The sequence below is a fragment of the Ruditapes philippinarum genome, unplaced genomic scaffold (assembly GCF_026571515.1).
Source record: "Ruditapes philippinarum isolate M1 unplaced genomic scaffold, ASM2657151v2 ctg2267_1_1_1_1, whole genome shotgun sequence".
Lineage (NCBI taxonomy): Eukaryota > Metazoa > Mollusca > Bivalvia > Venerida > Veneridae > Ruditapes > Ruditapes philippinarum.
The window spans coordinates 40,069-59,711 of NW_026852227.1; the positions used below are offsets into that span (position 1 = coordinate 40,069).

Consider the following 19,643-nt stretch of genomic DNA (forward strand, 5'->3'; position numbering starts at 1 on the left):
CATTCGATTACAGTATTATCATATGAAACAAATAATCGAGTATATATACAGGTATGCTCAATTTCATTCTGTTTCAGATGACGTTTTCTCTGAACATTTTCTCATTTCTATAAATGTTAACATCAAACGAATATTATTAACAATACTATCTCCCCAAGTTATTGATATGGTTATACTTATACTAATGACGAAATCATTTCCATTGAATCAATTTTTCTAATTTTTATATTTTGAATATACAAACGTCAGCAGACAACAGTAGTAAAGAACAATTGATAAGAGCTATTCAAGAAACCAAATATCCTCGAATCACTCGTTTGTCAGCCATAAATCATTATTGTACAAAATCAACATTTACATTTACAGGAACATGTATCTGCATTCAACTTACAGCATAAAGATATTACTAGTAAAAAAAACTAAATTACTTTATCTCTGTTTACTTTTGGTGACATTTCTTTATAATTACAAGAAAGACACACTATTCAGACATTGCATTACTAAGATAACAGGAATGAGATAATCGTGTTACAGATTTCTTTGCCTTGAGCTCCCAGAGACAAAAATTGATATAGTGTCTTAACTCCTTTAAGAGGAGAAACGTTCATCAGAAATAGAACATAATTTGCCTTTGGTGATAAAAGCCGCTCATAAAATCGGATGCAATGTCACATTCAGATAAAAGTCATATATTTTGTAAGAAAGGTTCCTTTAAGGCTTTAACTCAATTCGCGAAAGTACCGGTTATTACATTTATATTTACAAAAAGAATAATGTGGAAACCTTGATTGGAATAATTTGGAGAGCTAGAAAATGACAAGATTTTCTAGCAAAATTGATTCAGTGTAGATAGTATCAGTACATTTTTGAGTGCTCAAAATAAAACACAGCTTTGTTTTAAAGTCTCTTTTAAAGATAGCAAGATACAACTGTCGTTTCGGTATTTTTTATTCTTTTTAACGTTCTGGAAACTTTATCTCTCTATCTGAGATTTTGAAAGAAATTTTTTTTTATGTTTTAACTTTAATTGCAAATGTTTTCGTTGTCAGTAGCTATGTATTTCGAAATATGTTACCTTTACGGTCTGAAGCACATTTATAGATATTTCCTTCAGACATTTATTTTTGAAGTAGCGTGTAACATTTAAAAATCGTGGCAAAATATGAAATTATTTTACTTTCACCTGTATATTCACCGGTTTATGATACAAAACCACTTTTGTACTTAATTAACATTGATTATGAAGAAATACGCTAATGGGCTCTCCTTATTTCCTGGAATTATTCCTATATATCAATGGATTTATGGTTTTCAAATGCAAATGTCTTATAATGCTCTCTTTTAACATACAAGACTTAAACAACGGCTGCTGTCTATCATGCATAATTATTGCGTTTATATCAACTACATAAATTATGTAAATAGTGCTTATAATATGCAATGATTGTCACATACATTTGTTCAAATACCTTATATCTAACATTAATAGAAATGACACTTTTGTACTTTCCATCATTTATCATTACCTGCTAAAACACTAGTTATATAACAAAATATTTTGTTGCAATTAGAACATTTTTAGAGGCATGTCATTGTTCTTTTAAGACAAATCAACATCATAATCATTACTTGTATTTTTACAGCGGGGAAAGAATAAATTTTCAAGCCATCATTTTATTTCTGTATTGCTTCTTCAGAAAGTATCTCTAAAATCAAATATTGGTTGTACATTTAACTTCTGTCAATGGCAAACATTCTTTCTTTTTACAGTATGAAAAATGAACCGATATAGTAAACAAGGAACGTGATCTTTTCTAGGCCTTAACCTGATGACGTCATCAAATTGAACTACAAAAAGACACTAAAGAACATAATATCAGACACCATATGTTCCTTATAACAAGGAAAACAAGACAAATTATACCTTAAGACTTCACATCAGCAAGCAATTAAAGTCGTCTGGCAAGTGTTCTCATAATTGTATCGTCTGCTTCTATAAAATTGTCAATGTGAATCATTCTGTGTTTATATTTAGAAACATTTTAAGATTTTTTTTTCTCTTAACTATTTTGGGATTTCGAAATATTTTTAAAATAGATCTAACATGGGGATTTTCCGGAAGTTTTAAAGATGTTTCTCTCATAGAGCTGAGGGGAGACAAGCAATGACGTTTTATTATTATCCATTTCCTTATATAAACCTTATAGCATGCTTTATTAAAAAAAATCACAAGCTATATATATATATTAAACATGATATCAATCTTAAAACAGATGATATAATCACATTAACATTAGTGCATGTGTAATAGAACATGTGTACTAGTAAGTAAACAAATTGGTATGTCGATGACACATAAAAATACACTTGAAGTAAACTTAAAGCAAATTAAAAACAACGTTATGAATAGGATATAGCGATCTTTTTGTTACATGGTGGTGCTGCTTTATTGTTTCCAGATAAATGCATTTGCTTGTACGAGCAATGACACATTTTATTTATTGTCAACATAATTCTATATTTCAAATATTAACTTATCAAAATGGCAAGCTTTTATATCAATGACAAACTATAACATTGAAAATGACCAGTTTTATCTTGAAAAATAGTCTTTATCAAACATTCGAACACGACTTGCCAAACACATAGGGCAACCAAGTGCCCTATACAATTATACACTGCCTTTAAACACGTCAAATGACGTCAGAAATAACCAAAATGACGTCAGGAAAATTACTTCCAAGTTCAACATATTTTCATTTATTTTATTTATAAAAAGCATATTTAAATGGAAATAAATTTATTTTTACTTGCATTGTAGTATAATTATGCACGGATATCTCGTTTAAATGTATTGTACATAATTCATCATCGGCCTACGTAATTATATTTACGATGGGTTATCACAAGACTATATGCAGTTGCAGTGGTTAAGTGCCAAATTTTTAATAAACTGCTTTCTGAGAGATGAAATTTATAAATCATCTAGTTTCATGTGAATATTTAAACATGTTCTGTAATTTTATTTTTGATGATGCTTTTTTAAAAAAAGGCTAAACCACCGTGTGTTGGATAGTAACTGCAGGGCAATAGAAGATGTCTATTTTATATTGATCTATCTTTTCTTGATGACTTTAGAATCGTTTATGGTGGAACAAACAGCTCATGAAAGTAAAGTGTATATTGTTTGAAACTATTGTATCATCATTTAGTTAATCACATTTTATCAATTAGTTAATTGGTTCAAATTTAATGATCACGTGCAGACTTACAAAAACCGCTATGTACAGTGTATAATATCATAGTTTCGTACAGACACTTTCTAAAAAGCTTAAAAAGACACAGTGAAAAGCCTATGATGAGTGACAACACAAACAACCTTACACAAATCAAATATTAACATTTACTAAATATTTCACATTTATCATAACATGGCATTACATATCGAATCAATAAGTAGTATTTCTGGGGTATATTTACTCGTACTTTGTTACAAAAAAAATGCTACTTATATACTAATAGGATTAAGCTGTAGAAATCATGTATGTTTCGTTAGCAGAAAACGAAGTTACGATGTTTATATTGTATGTTTACAGGGATGCGCCGCTCTAAACTTTCGAACTATTTTTTATTCTAAACGTAAGGAATTATGCAATATAAAGCACATGTATTTGTCATTTAGACTTTTTTGACAGTAATATGACAATGTATTTACAGTTATAAACTAGGTTATAAAAAAATGTTCAAAATATTTATATTTATTGGAAGAAATAAATTCAATATAATACAAAATATTAAAGCAGTCTACTACATTGTTGCTTTTTCTTCACCTTTGATTCAAATAACTACATGTTATAAAGCACGCAGTTTTCGTTATGAATGTGACCTTGACATACCCTACATTTAAGATAATCTTTTCGATGTTAATCGATACTAAACATTTTTATTGGATATAAAATGTTTTCATTTGGAAATTTCTCTATTTACTCTGCGTTCAGATTTATATCAAAATGTTCCATTTATGGAATTTACTTACATTAAGTTTTCTTAGTTTCACATTAATTGTAACTTATCATTTCGTTAACTTAAAGTTAACTTTTAAAGGTCTAATTGACTCATCTACTATTTTACCTCCTCATACTTACCAATAACATCCATATAAAATCATTCTTGCATGGTTTGTTGTTATATATGATACTAAATACCGTCAAAGTTGTTAATTATGACCTATTTACTTAAAACCATAACACTTTTGGAACGTTTGATGAAGAAACTAGCTTACAAAATAAAACGATCCTGACAAAAGAAAAGAAATGTTGGTATGAATTACCTTTACTACTCTAAGTTCATAAAACAAACAACAAAAAGTTGCTAAATCATTATGGATAAAATGAAAAATTAATATCAAGAAAAAGATGCCATTATTTGTGTAACATGCAAATTGCATTCCACTCATAAGTATGTTCTATTTCTAGAATCAATCATAAGTATCAGGTGGTCTTCATTTACAGTATAGACAAGATCTTATTGAAGAAGATGTTTGGGGTATTTCAATTTTCATTAATTAATACATTACTTGAACTTAAATTAACAAGTTATCACGTGTTTTAACAAAACACCAAAATCAATGTTTTTCATTCAGACTTTCCTTGAAATAAATTATATTCGTTAATTTGACTCCCCGAGGGAAATATCAAAGCATAATGATCCCTTCTAACAATTATTACTTGGAAAAAAAAAGCAACATTATTTTCTCGTCTACAAGACTGGCAGACAATATCTTCCAAATAACATTGCAAACCATAGCAATACTATGAGATAATATAGAATGATTGACTTCCACACAAAGTGAAAAACAACAATAATTAAATCAGAAAATATCATTTTTGCTGTTCTGAATTTTATCGTTCACAGAAGATTTATTTAAAGGCAACTAAATTACTTAAGCATTTACTCAACTTAAAGTATTGAAAACTAAACTTTATTACCTTAATAATAACGTTTTAACGTGTCAAATCATGTTTAGAACAGTCCAATAACAATGATATATCTATAATATATCTATTATTATTGCTGACATTGTGTTTATTTATGTGTCAAGAGACAACATTTTACCAAAATCATCTTTTCGTGTGGCAGTCAATGGGACTTTGGGGACTATATACCATTCTTTATTAATCAGGTATATTCAAAACATACATTTATCGCTATATTATTTTGTCCACGTTACTCAACGTTTGTCTATTGCAGAATAATTTACTTTAATGGAGGCAGGAATGTCATTAGGCTAAAATAGTTCATTGGATATTATACAAGTACATGTAGTATTAATTATATTTCATGTGTTTTTGATGTTTATTTGTTTCATTTTACGCCTTTTCCCAACAGTATTTCAGTCATATAGGCGGGTAGTTTCCTAACCATCGTTCCTAGAGAGTTACACCAGTACTAGACTACCTTCCTCCGTGTTTTTGATGTAATTTACGTTGATCAAACGTTGCTTGCAATTAACCTATTTTAATAGAAACATGAAATCAACATAAAACTCACTCACTTTAATCAAAGAAAACAGATATCAATGAAATCTAAACAGGCTAAATGTAGAATACAGTGTACAATAAACAAAATCCACACAAATTTTCATTATTACCCACAGTGTGAAAGAAATAAGAATTGTTCTTATATCTGATCTGTTTAAAGTAACTCGTAACAGAAACACCACCACAAATGTTTTTATTTTTTAGGGCAACTATGTCAAACGAAATATTGAAAACAAATTATCTTGTCAATATGTAATACAGGATGGGCATGTTGAAATAAATTCTCAAAGGAATTATAAAGATATACCAAATTGATCATATCTCAAACGTATATGAATTACAGATACAATACAATAACTCCACCTTTTAAAAAAATGAAAAGACAAAAATAACACGTTACAGCAAAGCTTTTTGGCCTTACCTCCAATAACATGATTTTGCTCCAAATCCCTCCTTGAGGCTTGTGACTGGGCTAGCGGATAACTATTATTTTTATCACCCATTTCCTCCATTTGTGCTATTTTAGAAAAATAAATGTACTAACTTGTTCAAAAACTCAATTTATAAATGAGTCAGAATATAATTATATGTTTTAAAGTCCAGTTTATTGTTTCATTGAATCCTCTCGCTGAATGTCTAGATGGTTGTTTCAATAAATCTGTTCTAGACCTTCCTGTCCTTGTATAGTAAAAGCAATTTTCTAATATGTATTGGAAACCAATATTCACATATTTAAAGAGGTATTATTTGTCTAGAAGCGCAATCAGCAACAACTAAATTATTTGTAAATTGGTTAATATGCATGTTTATATATGAGAATTTAACTCCAGCTCTGTAAAGCATACACGTCACTTATATCTAAATCACGAAAGGCAACTACTAAACTCCTCGACAATCTTACATAAATCCTTTTTAAATTATCGCTTTGAAAATGAATAATCCAACGATATTCAATATTTACAAAATTAAGGGAAGCAATTTACAGATAGACTAACGGTATAGCTGTTCCACATGTCAGACCCTCAGACTTCTCGCTCTATTTATACCAAAAGTACTCCAGAATAATGCAGCAAGACTATGTGAGCAATAGATAATAATTATTTTAGACTTTCTTCTCGGAGAGAGTGCTCTAAGAAGCAATACTATGAGGAAAATACTGTTTATTGTTATATAGTAACAACATTATCGGTAAAAGAACGGAATGTGTTTGTGTCGATCATTTCCTTTTGCTGTTCAAGGGCGAAAATGGAAGAAAATGGAGAAGCCTTGAAGTTTACTATATTTACATAAAATTTCAGAAAGTTTAAAAACTGTTGAGGATTGAGATGATTTCAAAACATGGACGAAAGATTAGGCTCTATGTCAAAAAATATATTTAAAACAAGACGAACATTTATATTACTAGAAGTTGTATAAAACATTATATAATTGTTTCCAGGGATATTTTAACCTACTATCACAGCTATTAATTAAGTTTTTTAAAATTACATTTAACATTCATACCGGAAAGACAATGGTCAATGATAGAAAAACTCATTTATGACCTTATACAATTCATTCGGACAAAACACTTACAAATGATAATTAAATTCTATTATCATAAGGTGTACATACTTTATATGGAAAGGTCAAACATAATGGAATCTGAAATGAATGACAAAAACTGTTTGCAATATTAATGGGTATTAAAATCACTCTATGGTATTTACATTGCCATGAACGATTGCTTGAACTATTAAATTTCATATAGTTTAATGCGTGCGTAAATAATCAATGACATCCTTAGAAAGCAATAACTAGATAAAATCAACGGTTAATTTAAAGCTTCCCGTAGATGATGGTTTCTACAGACCCCTATTGTATTAAACCAATTGCCATAAAAAGTTCATTAATTCAGTGTTGGCTGAAACACAAAACGTTTCAAATATCTAGTGACCTAATTCGGTTACTTTTACTGTCAGTCCATGTAATATCAGTTTTCAAATGAATGAAATGGCATTATAAACATAACAAATCCTTCTAAGTATAAATTTATACATTTATTCGTGAAATATTCATTTAGTAACATAACTGAAACAAACGACGGGCAATGAATTTTTACCATAGATCAAACGCTTTAAATATTTCATTTAAGTCGTAAAAATTGGGAGAGGGGGTCGTTTTGCTTCATGATTTGCCTCTATATATAAAATATGATAAACAAGATCAACAAGGAAAGGCGGCGTTCAATGAACGCAACCCCCACCCGACCCAGTAACAAGAGCCAGTGGCAAGTAGCCCAGGAGGACCTCAAACAAAAACAGGACAGGGCAAACTGACTTATACTATATAGTTTAAAATTTGTTGTGTTTTCATCGAATTGAACTTAAATAATAACTTATGGTTCAAGTAATATTCGTTTGTTTAATCATGTCTATTGCAATTATCATCCTCTCACAATAAAAAAGAATTCTAAATTTTGAAGATAAGCTTTGAGTATAAAGTAGACATATGGAAGATCAATGTTCAAAAAAGAACTGCGTTTAGAAAATGACATTATTCCTGTAACATTTTTTAGAATAATATAAACTGACATGTCGGCCAATAGTTCAGTAAGATCGATACATTTAACTTGGCATACACTTTTATATTGTCTGTGAGTACAGGTCTCTGGATAGTTATTCTAACAAATCAACTATCATTTATTGTCATGTTACATAAAGCTTTGTTGGTCTTAAAAAGATTTCAACCAGAAAAGAAGTAATGAATAGGTTCGAATAAAAAGAAAATATTTTTACAGGTCATATATGTCTTATTTTCTCTTTACATGTAAATTTGCTGTTGTTTCTTTCAACAAATCTATATTAGCCATGATAAATGCGTTTCAATAAGATGTTTTAATCACTAGAAAACTAGTCCAAGGATATGCTACACGGATAATGTTTGGCTATAACAATAACTCAGTTCCAAGATGTTTGTCGGAATCATAAAGCAATGTTGAAGTAAATATGTTATATATCGAAATGAGCCAAACATGTCGATGATGCTGCCACTAGGACAATTGTTGTGTCAGACTTTGTCTGTCAATTAATGCAATTTAGATATAAAACTTCATCTTTCTCAAACATGTGGATGCAATCTTTTTAAAAATATGTTAATAACACCAATAATTACCTAACATAAAGTACTCTAAGTTAGACAAATACATTTAACATGACAAGACCTCTCATAATTCTCTGTTGGTATATATTTCCAGGGGAAAATAAAATCAAACAAACTGTCAATAACTATCATTAAACAAAAACATTCAAAATTGAACCTTTGGGATAGCACAATTCAAAAACCATTTGAATGCGTGATGTTTTGAAGGCAATAGTTTTAAATGAATTCCTTTGAAACATAAAATCAAACAGAAACTGTTATTATTGAACATTGCTTAAAATGGAATGACCGCGTTAATGACAACATATTTCATGCAGTACATGTACAATTTCCAATATTTATAAGTGAGTATGGTTAAAAGTCTGATGACAATTATTTAAGTTAAATAGAACAATCAATTTGAATATTTGTCGAATAACACAAAATAAATACGTCTGATGTAATGATTTTTTTCATTAAAAAAAGATAACTGATTAGCAAGCATTGAAATACACCATCTTCTTATTAATATTTTTATCATATCAACCGACTTCATTATATTGTATAGCTTTCTTTGTCGCTCTTACAAATCCAACGTTTTAACAAAGACTTCTAATAAAAAATAAATAGGAATTACCTACGAGTAATGCTTTTTTCGTATCTATTATATTACATAACTATGTACATGTATAAAATAAAACTGTTCATCAACGGTATATACCCTGAACAATTATTCCTAAAATTAAAAAACGAAAACATATTGACCTTTTTTAATTTAATTATTGGCATGCACTTAAATGTCACACAGCAATATTAATAGACGGAGTTCTTAGCACTATTAGATAAGTAACAGTTATATAATCTTCACTGAATATTTTACGAATCGAAATTCTTATGTTTTGTTTAAAAGTTGCAATGTTAAAAAGTACTCTCAAAGAGCCATGTAAAATTTTATATTTTAAAAACTCTTAAAGTAAATTATTGTTACAACCATCGTCGTAACTTCTCATATTTTTTCATTCATGTGTTTCATAAAAGTGCAATTTCATTAAAACACTATTATTTCATTTAGTTTTATAAAACTCTGCTTGCATCCCCTTTGCAGAAGACGATCGCGATTTCCTTTACAATAAAAAAAATATCAATATAAACATATTGTTTTTATTCACTGTTACAATGATAATAAGTGAGATAACAAGTTAAAATCAATGCTTTTAGCGGACCATGTTTTTTTCCGTGTATGGACACATATCTCTAGAACCTGTCATTTATTATTTTGTGATAAAACTCTGTATCACATATTCACGATGTTATAACAAAGTTGACATTAACCTAACTATTAAATTAAATTTTCATTTTAATCAATATAGAAATAAAAATCTTTAACAGCAGTCATCAGTTAAAAGCCATTTTTTCTTTTAGACTGACTGAAACAGATTTGTAGTCTATCACTATTCCATCTTGGTGGCACTGACAAGTCACTTTTCCCTAATAACATTCTAGGGTTCGAACTGAATCTATTATATTATTGGCTAGATAAATAGAGAACACCATGCCATTGTCGGATATTACAAAATTTATCAGGCAAGACCAAGAAAAAAAGGGTTAGGCTTTTATCCTATTTATCATGTTTTCAATTTTTATATGCTTTTCTTGTCTTTAAATTTCAAATGAAACAAATGCCTGTCAAGAACTACTCGATTCAATGCCGCACAGTAATATGCCAAGGTCATATCAATACGAAATAGTCCCGAATGTTGACAGTCAAAATTCTTTTCAATTCAAAGTTGATCAGTTTATTACTTTCAAATTAGTAAGAGGTAAATATATTTTCTTCATTTTATTAAAATTTGTATTGATGAGGTGTCTTATAAAGTTGAGGCATGCACTTTATCAACAGAATTCAATGTAATGATGAGCCATTAAATCTAATTCAGAACTATTGGACACTTAACGTTAAATCTGTTACTCGTATTAAGTCGTGTTTGTAGCGAAGTCTAAAAATTTTAATAGAATAAATGCATAATAACAACAACAACAACCATATTAAATAACGTTTTTGCGCATTAAACATAACAGTTTCTTATATTCCGATGAATAATTTCTAACGAGAATTCCGATGTATGCTGGCTAACACATTGAATGGACAATAGCATATACATATTACATGCCATAGGTCTCAGACCTAATACATAATTAGTATAATAATCATCATCATCTCATTATTGAAGGTACACCTGGCAGGTAATGATCAATTAATAATTAGTGAAGACAAAAGGTGTCAGATGAATCATTAAACGTGCAGGTATTCGCTGATATTTCCAGGCAACCATTTACTTGAATTATAACCTGTCAAATCAGATAACAAGCTCAGTGGTAAGTTGCTCGTATACTTTAATCATATCTGATCAAGCAACATGTTTGCATTGCCTGAATGATAGACCTATTGACACAATAAAGCAATATGCCTGAGTAAAGACATGGTATACATTCCAAAGTCTACAATAGAAATAAATAATAATAGATATATCAGAGAAATCGCTTAACTCATATACATAACTGCTGAATATGTGTAATGGGTCTGTTTTGTTTTGAATTCGGATAAGTCCATTCATTAGAAGTTTGAAACAAAGTTCAGCACACTGAACAGGCTAGATACTGGTCAGTATGAGCATGCTTAAAATATAATGACTTAGCAATTTTAATGCAATAGACTGCAATACAGTATAACCGATAATTCCGATGTGAATAAACAGTTTCCATTGTATTCTGGCCAATACATCTGTGAGACAAAGAAATATTTCAAGTATATCATAGATTATAGATTTATTCCTTTAGTATTAACTATTGAAATAAAATTTCATTATTAATTATTTGATTAAAATTGCTTTGTTAAGTGGTCACTTTCATCTGACTGCCGGTTTATTATAGACATACTCATCAACAACAAGGTTACTTATTTTATAAAATCTAATGACTATCTCAAATTAAAGCACAACTAAGAACGAAATTCTTTAAGGTTCACTTATATAAACATAAATGGTATTATGGGAAATCTCGATAATTATCAGAATAGAGGCATGTTTGACAAGTTAATTCCTTTAAGTACCATTTGGTATATCATCTAAATACCATGTCGTAATATAAACCTTACTAGCTTAATGTGGTAATACAATTCTCTAGACTATATGAAATGGGTATAAAACAGTCTGGAACATGTGGAATGTTAATATAATTCGAGAATGATGTACACGCGATATTCATACTAGTTTCTTCCCCTTGGTCATAGACTGCACTATGTTTCGCTATAATATTGTCGTAAAGCAGCATTGAAAGGTTTTCATTGATCTACAGACTTCATTTATTCGTGGTATTTATTTGTATAGATAATGTTTTCTCATTTAAATAAACGGATAAACAGACTGACGTTAATCAATACGGTATCTCACCATCACTTTCCAGTTCACAAATCAATCACGCTGTTTACAAATAAATCACGCTGTAATAAACAAACGATGATACTTCTGAATAATAAGGTGTTAAATCCCATTTATGTTTACTATAAGACTATATGACAATGTTGCATGTTTTCTTACAGTATTTCCATCATCATCCTCATCCTCATCATCATCATCATCATCATCATCAGAAAAAACAGCAGCAAAAGCGGCAGCTGGATCAACATAAAATACTTTTTACCAGTTTCATGTACTTGTAACATCATTTAGTATTATTAACTATCTTAAACTGTATTAATATGATAATTTATAGTTCCATAATATTCCTGATATTTCTACAAGTACTATGTGTCATTATCTATTCGTCATCATTATCATCATCGTCATCATCGTCAGTTTTTGTATAATTACTTTGTTATTGTCATTACTTCTTGATTTAATACTTTTTTTGTTAATATATAATTATTATTATTATTCTACCCACTAATATAATTTGTTTTAACATGTATATTATTATTATTCACTTACATAATTTGTTTATAATATTATTATTTTCTTATTACTATCTTTATCTATATGTTTCATAACCAGTTTTTTGTTCTCATCATTTGTAGAGCAACTATCATTACTTGTACATGAAGAATAATTATTTGTTTGTCCCTGATCATCATTTGTTTATAAATTTATTATTTCTATGAAAAACCCTGACTTACGTTAACATTGTCAGATTTTTTATTATTTTTCCTATCGGTCACTTTTCTTTCACTGTTATTTCAGTGTTATTTCAAAATATATTTTGCTGTTCAGGTGTACTATTTGCATTTTTTTTAAATATGCCACAGGAGGGAATTTAGATAAGAAAGACAAAAGAGGAGATATAAACAGTAGATAAATGAAAATTGACTTGTACATTCGGTATAAATAATAAAGCTGATGTGTTGTTCACTCTTCGAACAAAACTATGCTTGATTATTTAAAACATGCTAAGTTTAGGACAAATCAAACATTGAACCAGTAATATAAATACATTATAGCTGTTAAGATGCAAGTGGCTGTGCTACCTTTGAGTAATACATCCTCAGAGATATAGAACATAATAATAGTAATAGAATAACCACAGTACTGCAAGAAGAAAAATAAACATGTAGTTACCTCCAATAACGATATCTTTTTTCCTTCGTATATCTTCTTCTGACATTGATTTAATGTAAGTTCTTGGCCTCGGCTTTGAACTGTCATCAAACGGACTTACACGATTTGGTGGGTGGAAAGAAACCAAACTTTTTCTAGAGTTGGAAACTGGTGAGTCAGGACTTTCATAATATGACTCGTGTAGTTTCTCTGCTGGAGGCAGATCCGGTGTATATTCTCCATCACTATCTCTTTTATACTCCAAAGGACTTTTCTCTTTACCTTTCACATGCTTATCACTTACGTCTCTTTCGCGTTCTTCTATCTTGTCATTGTACTTATTTTCTACATCTGAATCAGAATCCCATTCTGATCTGTTAATGTTGCCTATATTCTTCAATTCACTGTCGTGGTCAGATTTGCTTATATGTTTATTTTGGTATATATGTTGAGAAGGTTCATCATGAATAGTGTCAACCTTGTTAACCTCTTGTTTCGCATCAGTTCTTTGTTCATCAGTAGGAGTGGTTGCAACATCCCAATTTGAAGGAATACCTGACCACAACAACCACATGCGGTATTAAATGTTAAAAAAATTGGACAATTGGTTATATTTTTTAGAATAAAGCAAGAAATCACATTCTATACAATAATTTTAAGAGCATACTTTTGGCATGACCATGAAAATAATGGAATGCCTATGTATTAACTGATGCATTTAACAATTCAGCTTTATTGGATTTTCTAAATAGCCGATTCCTTCTTAAAGACCTTTTTACCAAAAAAGAAGCGGATAAAGAAAAGCATAAGCCACTAAAGGTAGTTCTCTTACAGGATGTTTCTTTCAGTTATTATCATAAAAGTATTTAGGATTTTTATTATTTCCATTTAATTGTGCGGTTCGAATGGAATGTTTGATGCATCAGTAGTACAAGTAATAGGAGACTAAACCTAAATCATAAACCAAGACAATTAGCAAGTATAAGTTTAGCTTAAGAAATATCGAGACAAGCATGTGAGCAAACTGTAGTCCTTATAACAAAAAGGTTGTTGAAAAATATTGAATCTGGTCATTAACAAAACATCAGAGCAAATGCGTGCAGGGTAGAATGACTATTTTCTTTAAGATTTCATTAGAAGTTATTATATTGATGTTTTACATTCTTATGGAATGTCATGCAACCGCACTTGGAAATACAGTGTATTTTATTTCTTTTTCGTTCCTATTTTGAATGATGTCGTCCAGATGTTAAGTATATACATTTAACTTGTTATTTTGTCATTAAACTTATATTAACAGAAATCATCTCTGATTGACAAAAATATTTTATTTTAACAAAGGCATTTAGATAGATTCCATATACATTGTAGTTTTGACAACAACAAAAAGATTGCTTAATTCAGGACAGTCTTCATTTTTCTGTTTCGCTTACACGACAACTGAGTCAAAATAAAAGGATGACCAAAGTTATTTCATTAGATGATTTCATCTTGAAAATAAGTGAATAGTGGAAGAAATGTTAACGCATGTCTTCACCTAAATGTCTCCGAAAACGTAAAACATATCTAAGGTTCCACCAGGTAAACATTCGTTCTGAAATCTTGAAATTTCTTTCATGTTGTTGTTGCTGTTGTTTTATGGTTACATAAAGGTTGTCATTTATCATGATTGTTGTATTAATTAAAATTCTTGCAAGCTTTTCATGTATTGAATACATTCTTATTCAGAGATGAAATTATTGCAAATACTTGCACGCAATGCCAATGTTCATTGTCAGCAAAAATGTCAACGTACCACGTTTCGCTGTTATTTTATTCGGTTAATCCACAACTATTTATAGAAAGTCGGATAAAATAATGGTTTGTAACAGAATTTAAGGAAAGTCACGAATTTTCTAGGACTAAGACCTCTTAGACAGACATCTATTTAAAGGAGATAAATATGGAATTATTTATGTTGAACAGTTTTGTTACTAAAGTATATTTTCGGTAATACTTATTTATAATGAATTCTTCTTCATAAAATAATGAAGTAGGACATAACATACAGCATGTGGTTATTCATATAGTGATGCTATTTGAATTGTTTTACTATTTATATTATGTATTTTTTTTTAAGTTATATATATAATGCGTCCTGTAATTTATCAAATACGTAAAACTAATTGTGTATTTTATGTTATGAAAATGGATTATATCTCATTAAAAAATGGACATTCTTGATATGGCATCTGAGTCACAGCGCCATTTTAGTTTCACGCAATAATTGGATATAATATGTGTTTATGCGGTGAAGGGAAAAAATGCCCCACATATACATGCAACAACAATATAACACATAGTCTTCTTTATAACCCTTTTAAAAATCATTCCATATGAAGGAAAACCATGAAAGTACACACTTACCACCTATCACGTGATCATCTCCAACATTTCGACGACTATTTGACGTTGACGCCCCACCTCGAGCGTGTTGAATATCCTGTAGTGGATACGAGTCCCCGTCTTGTTCTAGAGATGGTCTAACACTGTTCATTTTAGAAGCTATTTGAAACTTATTCCAATCTGCTACATGACGATGTTATTTCCTATGTGGCCAGTAAACGTCCTATTAGAAAGTTACTCTTCGACTGGATCACCCTGGGGAATTATCCGTGGTAACAGCCGCTGTAAAGTTTAATATCGCTTTAATACTGCAGAATACACTGCTGTTAATAATAATAAGTACATTGATAATATAAGCACGAAAAGGGAAACTTGAATTACTAACTATAACTTGATTAATGATGAGAAAACCACGACTTGAGAACAAAGTAGGTTTCGGAACAAGATAATAGCAATTTGTTAATTTGTAATTGAATTATATAAAGAATATTTATTACTCTTTATTTTTCTCACTTTAATAACGAAGCCATATTTCACCTGTACAATGTTTTGCTTTAAACGAGTTGTAACAAATAGTGTCACTAATATTCGATTCAGGTGGCGGCGAGGCCAAGTGGCTACCGGACAAGTACTCTAAGGATTGTTGTCCGCATGTCTTCCAACCCCGTCAAGGATAGGCCGTTGTTTGCTTAGGCACTAAAAAGAGACAAGTGCAAGGTTTGTCTCAAAATAACGTAATGACTTTACGAGAAATGAGAGAATAAATAAAACGAAGATAGTGTTACATAATAAAAAGTTTATGATTGTATATAAAACTTAACATTTAACTGACAATAAATAACAGAATGCATTATGCCAGGGGCTATTAAAATTTGTTGTCGCAGATTTACATTATTTTATCTTTTTTTATTTCAAAATACCACTTTCAACATTTAAATTATTATAACATAGTTTAAACGAATATTAAAGAAGTACTGGAATTTGTTCAAAACGCGTTACATCATTTCAATTTTCTTCTATCAACAAAATATGTTTTCTAGAGCATGTGCACGGAACGTCAATGTTGGATTATAAATTTTTCCGGTGCCTTATATTTCAGTCAAATCGAGATTTTTCACATTTTCACATGATATTTTAATAATTTATGTTTGTTGTGTTTTCTGTTTGTTTACAAATGCATAAGTAAACATCTTTTACTATAGTTGTTTTATGACTTTTCCTTTTTTCTTTATGTTTTACTTGAATTCCATCATCATAAGAATTACAGATTCGCCTAATCTTCATACATGATACCTAATGTAATAAATCCTATATGGTCATTGTCGGTCACACTCTGGCGATTACATCTAACAAAACATTCCATTAAAAACTCGAGACTTTCATACCAAAAAAGGTTTTCTAGTTCGAAAATATATTTAAATATCTAATTTGCTTTCACTTAAATCGGTGCTAGGGGGTCATAAGACATTTTTCGTTCAATGTTCTTTAGTGGTATTTAAATACATGAGTATACTTACATGCATATGTCCTTCTTTAAAAGGTCACATTGTTTGTTTAGTTTACTTGATTTTAAATGGTATAAAGCTATATCTATGAATATTTTTATAAATTTATTAAAGACAAAATTATAATATTTCAATACTAGTAATTTTATGATCGATTTTCGAAAGAGTTGTAACATAGAATGCCATACGTGCGAAAAGAATAAACTGTTAGGGAACATAATATTATGTTGCTATTTTAAGTAGGATTATAGCCGCTTAGCAATGATTTTGTACTTGCACCATGCGCTTTTTAGAGAAATATTCTAATATATTTCTTTTTTACAAAAGATATATACATTGTAGTTTTATAAAATTCCATACATTTTGGTCACATCTTTTCTATATATAGATAACTAACCAGTAATAACCAATTTCTCCGCAAGTGACCAATTACTAATGAAACATGATTTCTTAATCAGGGTGAGATATTGACTATAAGACTCAAATCTGAGATCTGTTGTCACAGATAAATTACGCCTTGCCAGAGGGTCGAACCAGGGACCCCTGGATTATATAATAAAATGTTATATTTATTATATACTAGACATATAATGTTATTTAAAATCGACTAGTGATTTAGAAGAAAATAATCTGTCCATTTGTGTACAGTTAAACAAATACTAGTCAACATAATGCACATTAAAATAAATGATACTTACTTTAACTCAATCATGGTTTATTTCGCATCAATAAATTACTATTACACATGTAATTCGTGTGAATTAAAATGAGTGAAAACTAAATCATTCCGAAGATAAAATGTAGACTTTTATCAATATAAATACTATATCGATCTACATTCAAACTACATTCAAGCTCTACTGAAGATGAAAGTTTATGAATTAATCATTTAAAAAAAAGTATTCAATTATGACAAACTATCCTGCAGACTGAGTTGAACATATTTATTGATCGATGCAGGCGGATTGCTGTATATAACTACATTTATTATATATATGTATATTATTACATATGATATCTATATATTATTATTAACATGTACATTACTAACATGTATATTACTATATACATGTACCATCCATATAACTGTCAGCGGCGAAATTTAAATTCAATCGCGTTCCGAAGGATTTATATCATCCGAAAAATATCAAGCTAAAAAAATTCAGATTTATGTAATTCAAATTATCGAATGTTCAAATGTTTGCCAAATATGATCTTAAATATATTAAAAGATATTTGATTATATGTTAATATATATGCATCTCATACAACTCAATTATATATGAAACAACTGCGACACATGTGTATCGCATTTATTAATGATGAATTGACTATAATAATGGAACATATGACGATGTGTGTCACAATGTCCATATGTTTTATATATAAATTTAACTATAAGTCTGTGAGAGGACTTATTGCAATCCAAAGTGGTTTTTACGTACTACAGTAACAAAATATTGCAATTTGGGGCAAAGGTAACAGAACGATTAATAAACTAATTGTGTTAATTTTGCATGGAAAATCCTTATGATTTTGTTTTCTGCAATATCAAATCACGTGTTTTGAACAGTTGCCTCCCTTGTATTTAGTTGAACTATACTGATGTTGTTTGGAGCCACAAAGTGGTCAAGCTTATAGTCTCAGACATGTTTATTCGAGTGATGATGATCGTACACATTAATCTCAAAGATTTTTATTTTTTAAAGGAAACGTAAACTTGATATTCAATTTGTTTAAAAATGTGTACAAAAACTTAAAGCTTAACACTCCTGGGAGTGTAGGTGGGGGGGGGGGGGCATTTTCATTGATTGCGGGAATAAAATATCATACTATATATGTAATTTGAAATGCATCTCGTAAACATAAAAATACATTATTGAAAAAAAAGACACTGGCTTCTATATTCAATCCAAGGAGATAATGATAATCAGTTATTTATCAGCAAATTGATTATAAGTTAATAAAACAACAACTTTATTGAAACAACAACAACATCAAAGACAACGATAATAATAATAATAATAATAATAATAATAATAATAATAATAATAATAATAATAATATTAATAATAATAATTATAATAATAATAAGATCAACAATTAAAGAAGTACCCTCGGTGGTTGTGTTAACTTTATTTAATATGATAGTTTTGCGTTATTTCTAAGTTATTTATTAATACAGGTTCAAAACGAAATAAGGTCTTAAACATTTGTTGACACCATTTCCGAGGTTTTCAACGCTACATTTATATTTGTATATCCACAGGAGATTGACTTTCTATCAATATCTCCTGTGGTACATCGTATCTTACCTTTCGATGTATATAAATTACATTAGTGGGGCGGGAAATTGAGAAAATAGTGCAAAGGGTGATACAAGCATGAAACCATATATATATACCATATTCATACTTTATTTTTGTCTCATTCGTATACATACATTTTTATACATGCATACTACCATTCTTTAAGAATTTCAAGAGACATTGTATCAATGAGAA

The 19,643-nt window shown here is 29.4% G+C and overlaps 1 protein-coding gene across 2 annotated transcripts in view; it reads right to left on the bottom strand.

Moving 5' to 3' along the window:
- The window catches only part of LOC132753120 (band 7 protein AGAP004871-like), a 37,881-nt gene extending 19,925 nt beyond the window's left edge, over positions 1-17,956 (bottom strand). Inside the window, exons 1-3 of one of the 2 annotated variants that reach the window (XM_060743556.1) lie at positions 17,838-17,956; positions 15,656-15,916; positions 13,271-13,804 (exon numbers count right to left, since the gene is read on the bottom strand). In XM_060743556.1, coding sequence (XP_060599539.1) covers positions 13,271-13,804; positions 15,656-15,785 — 664 coding nt within the window. In that variant the 5' untranslated portion in view covers positions 15,786-15,916; positions 17,838-17,956. Of the gene's footprint in view, positions 1-13,270; positions 13,805-15,655; positions 15,917-16,171; positions 16,336-17,837 lie in introns of those variants that run through there. The other variant, XM_060743547.1, reaches the window with a different exon arrangement.
- Between the last annotated feature and the right edge of the window lie 1,687 nt (positions 17,957-19,643).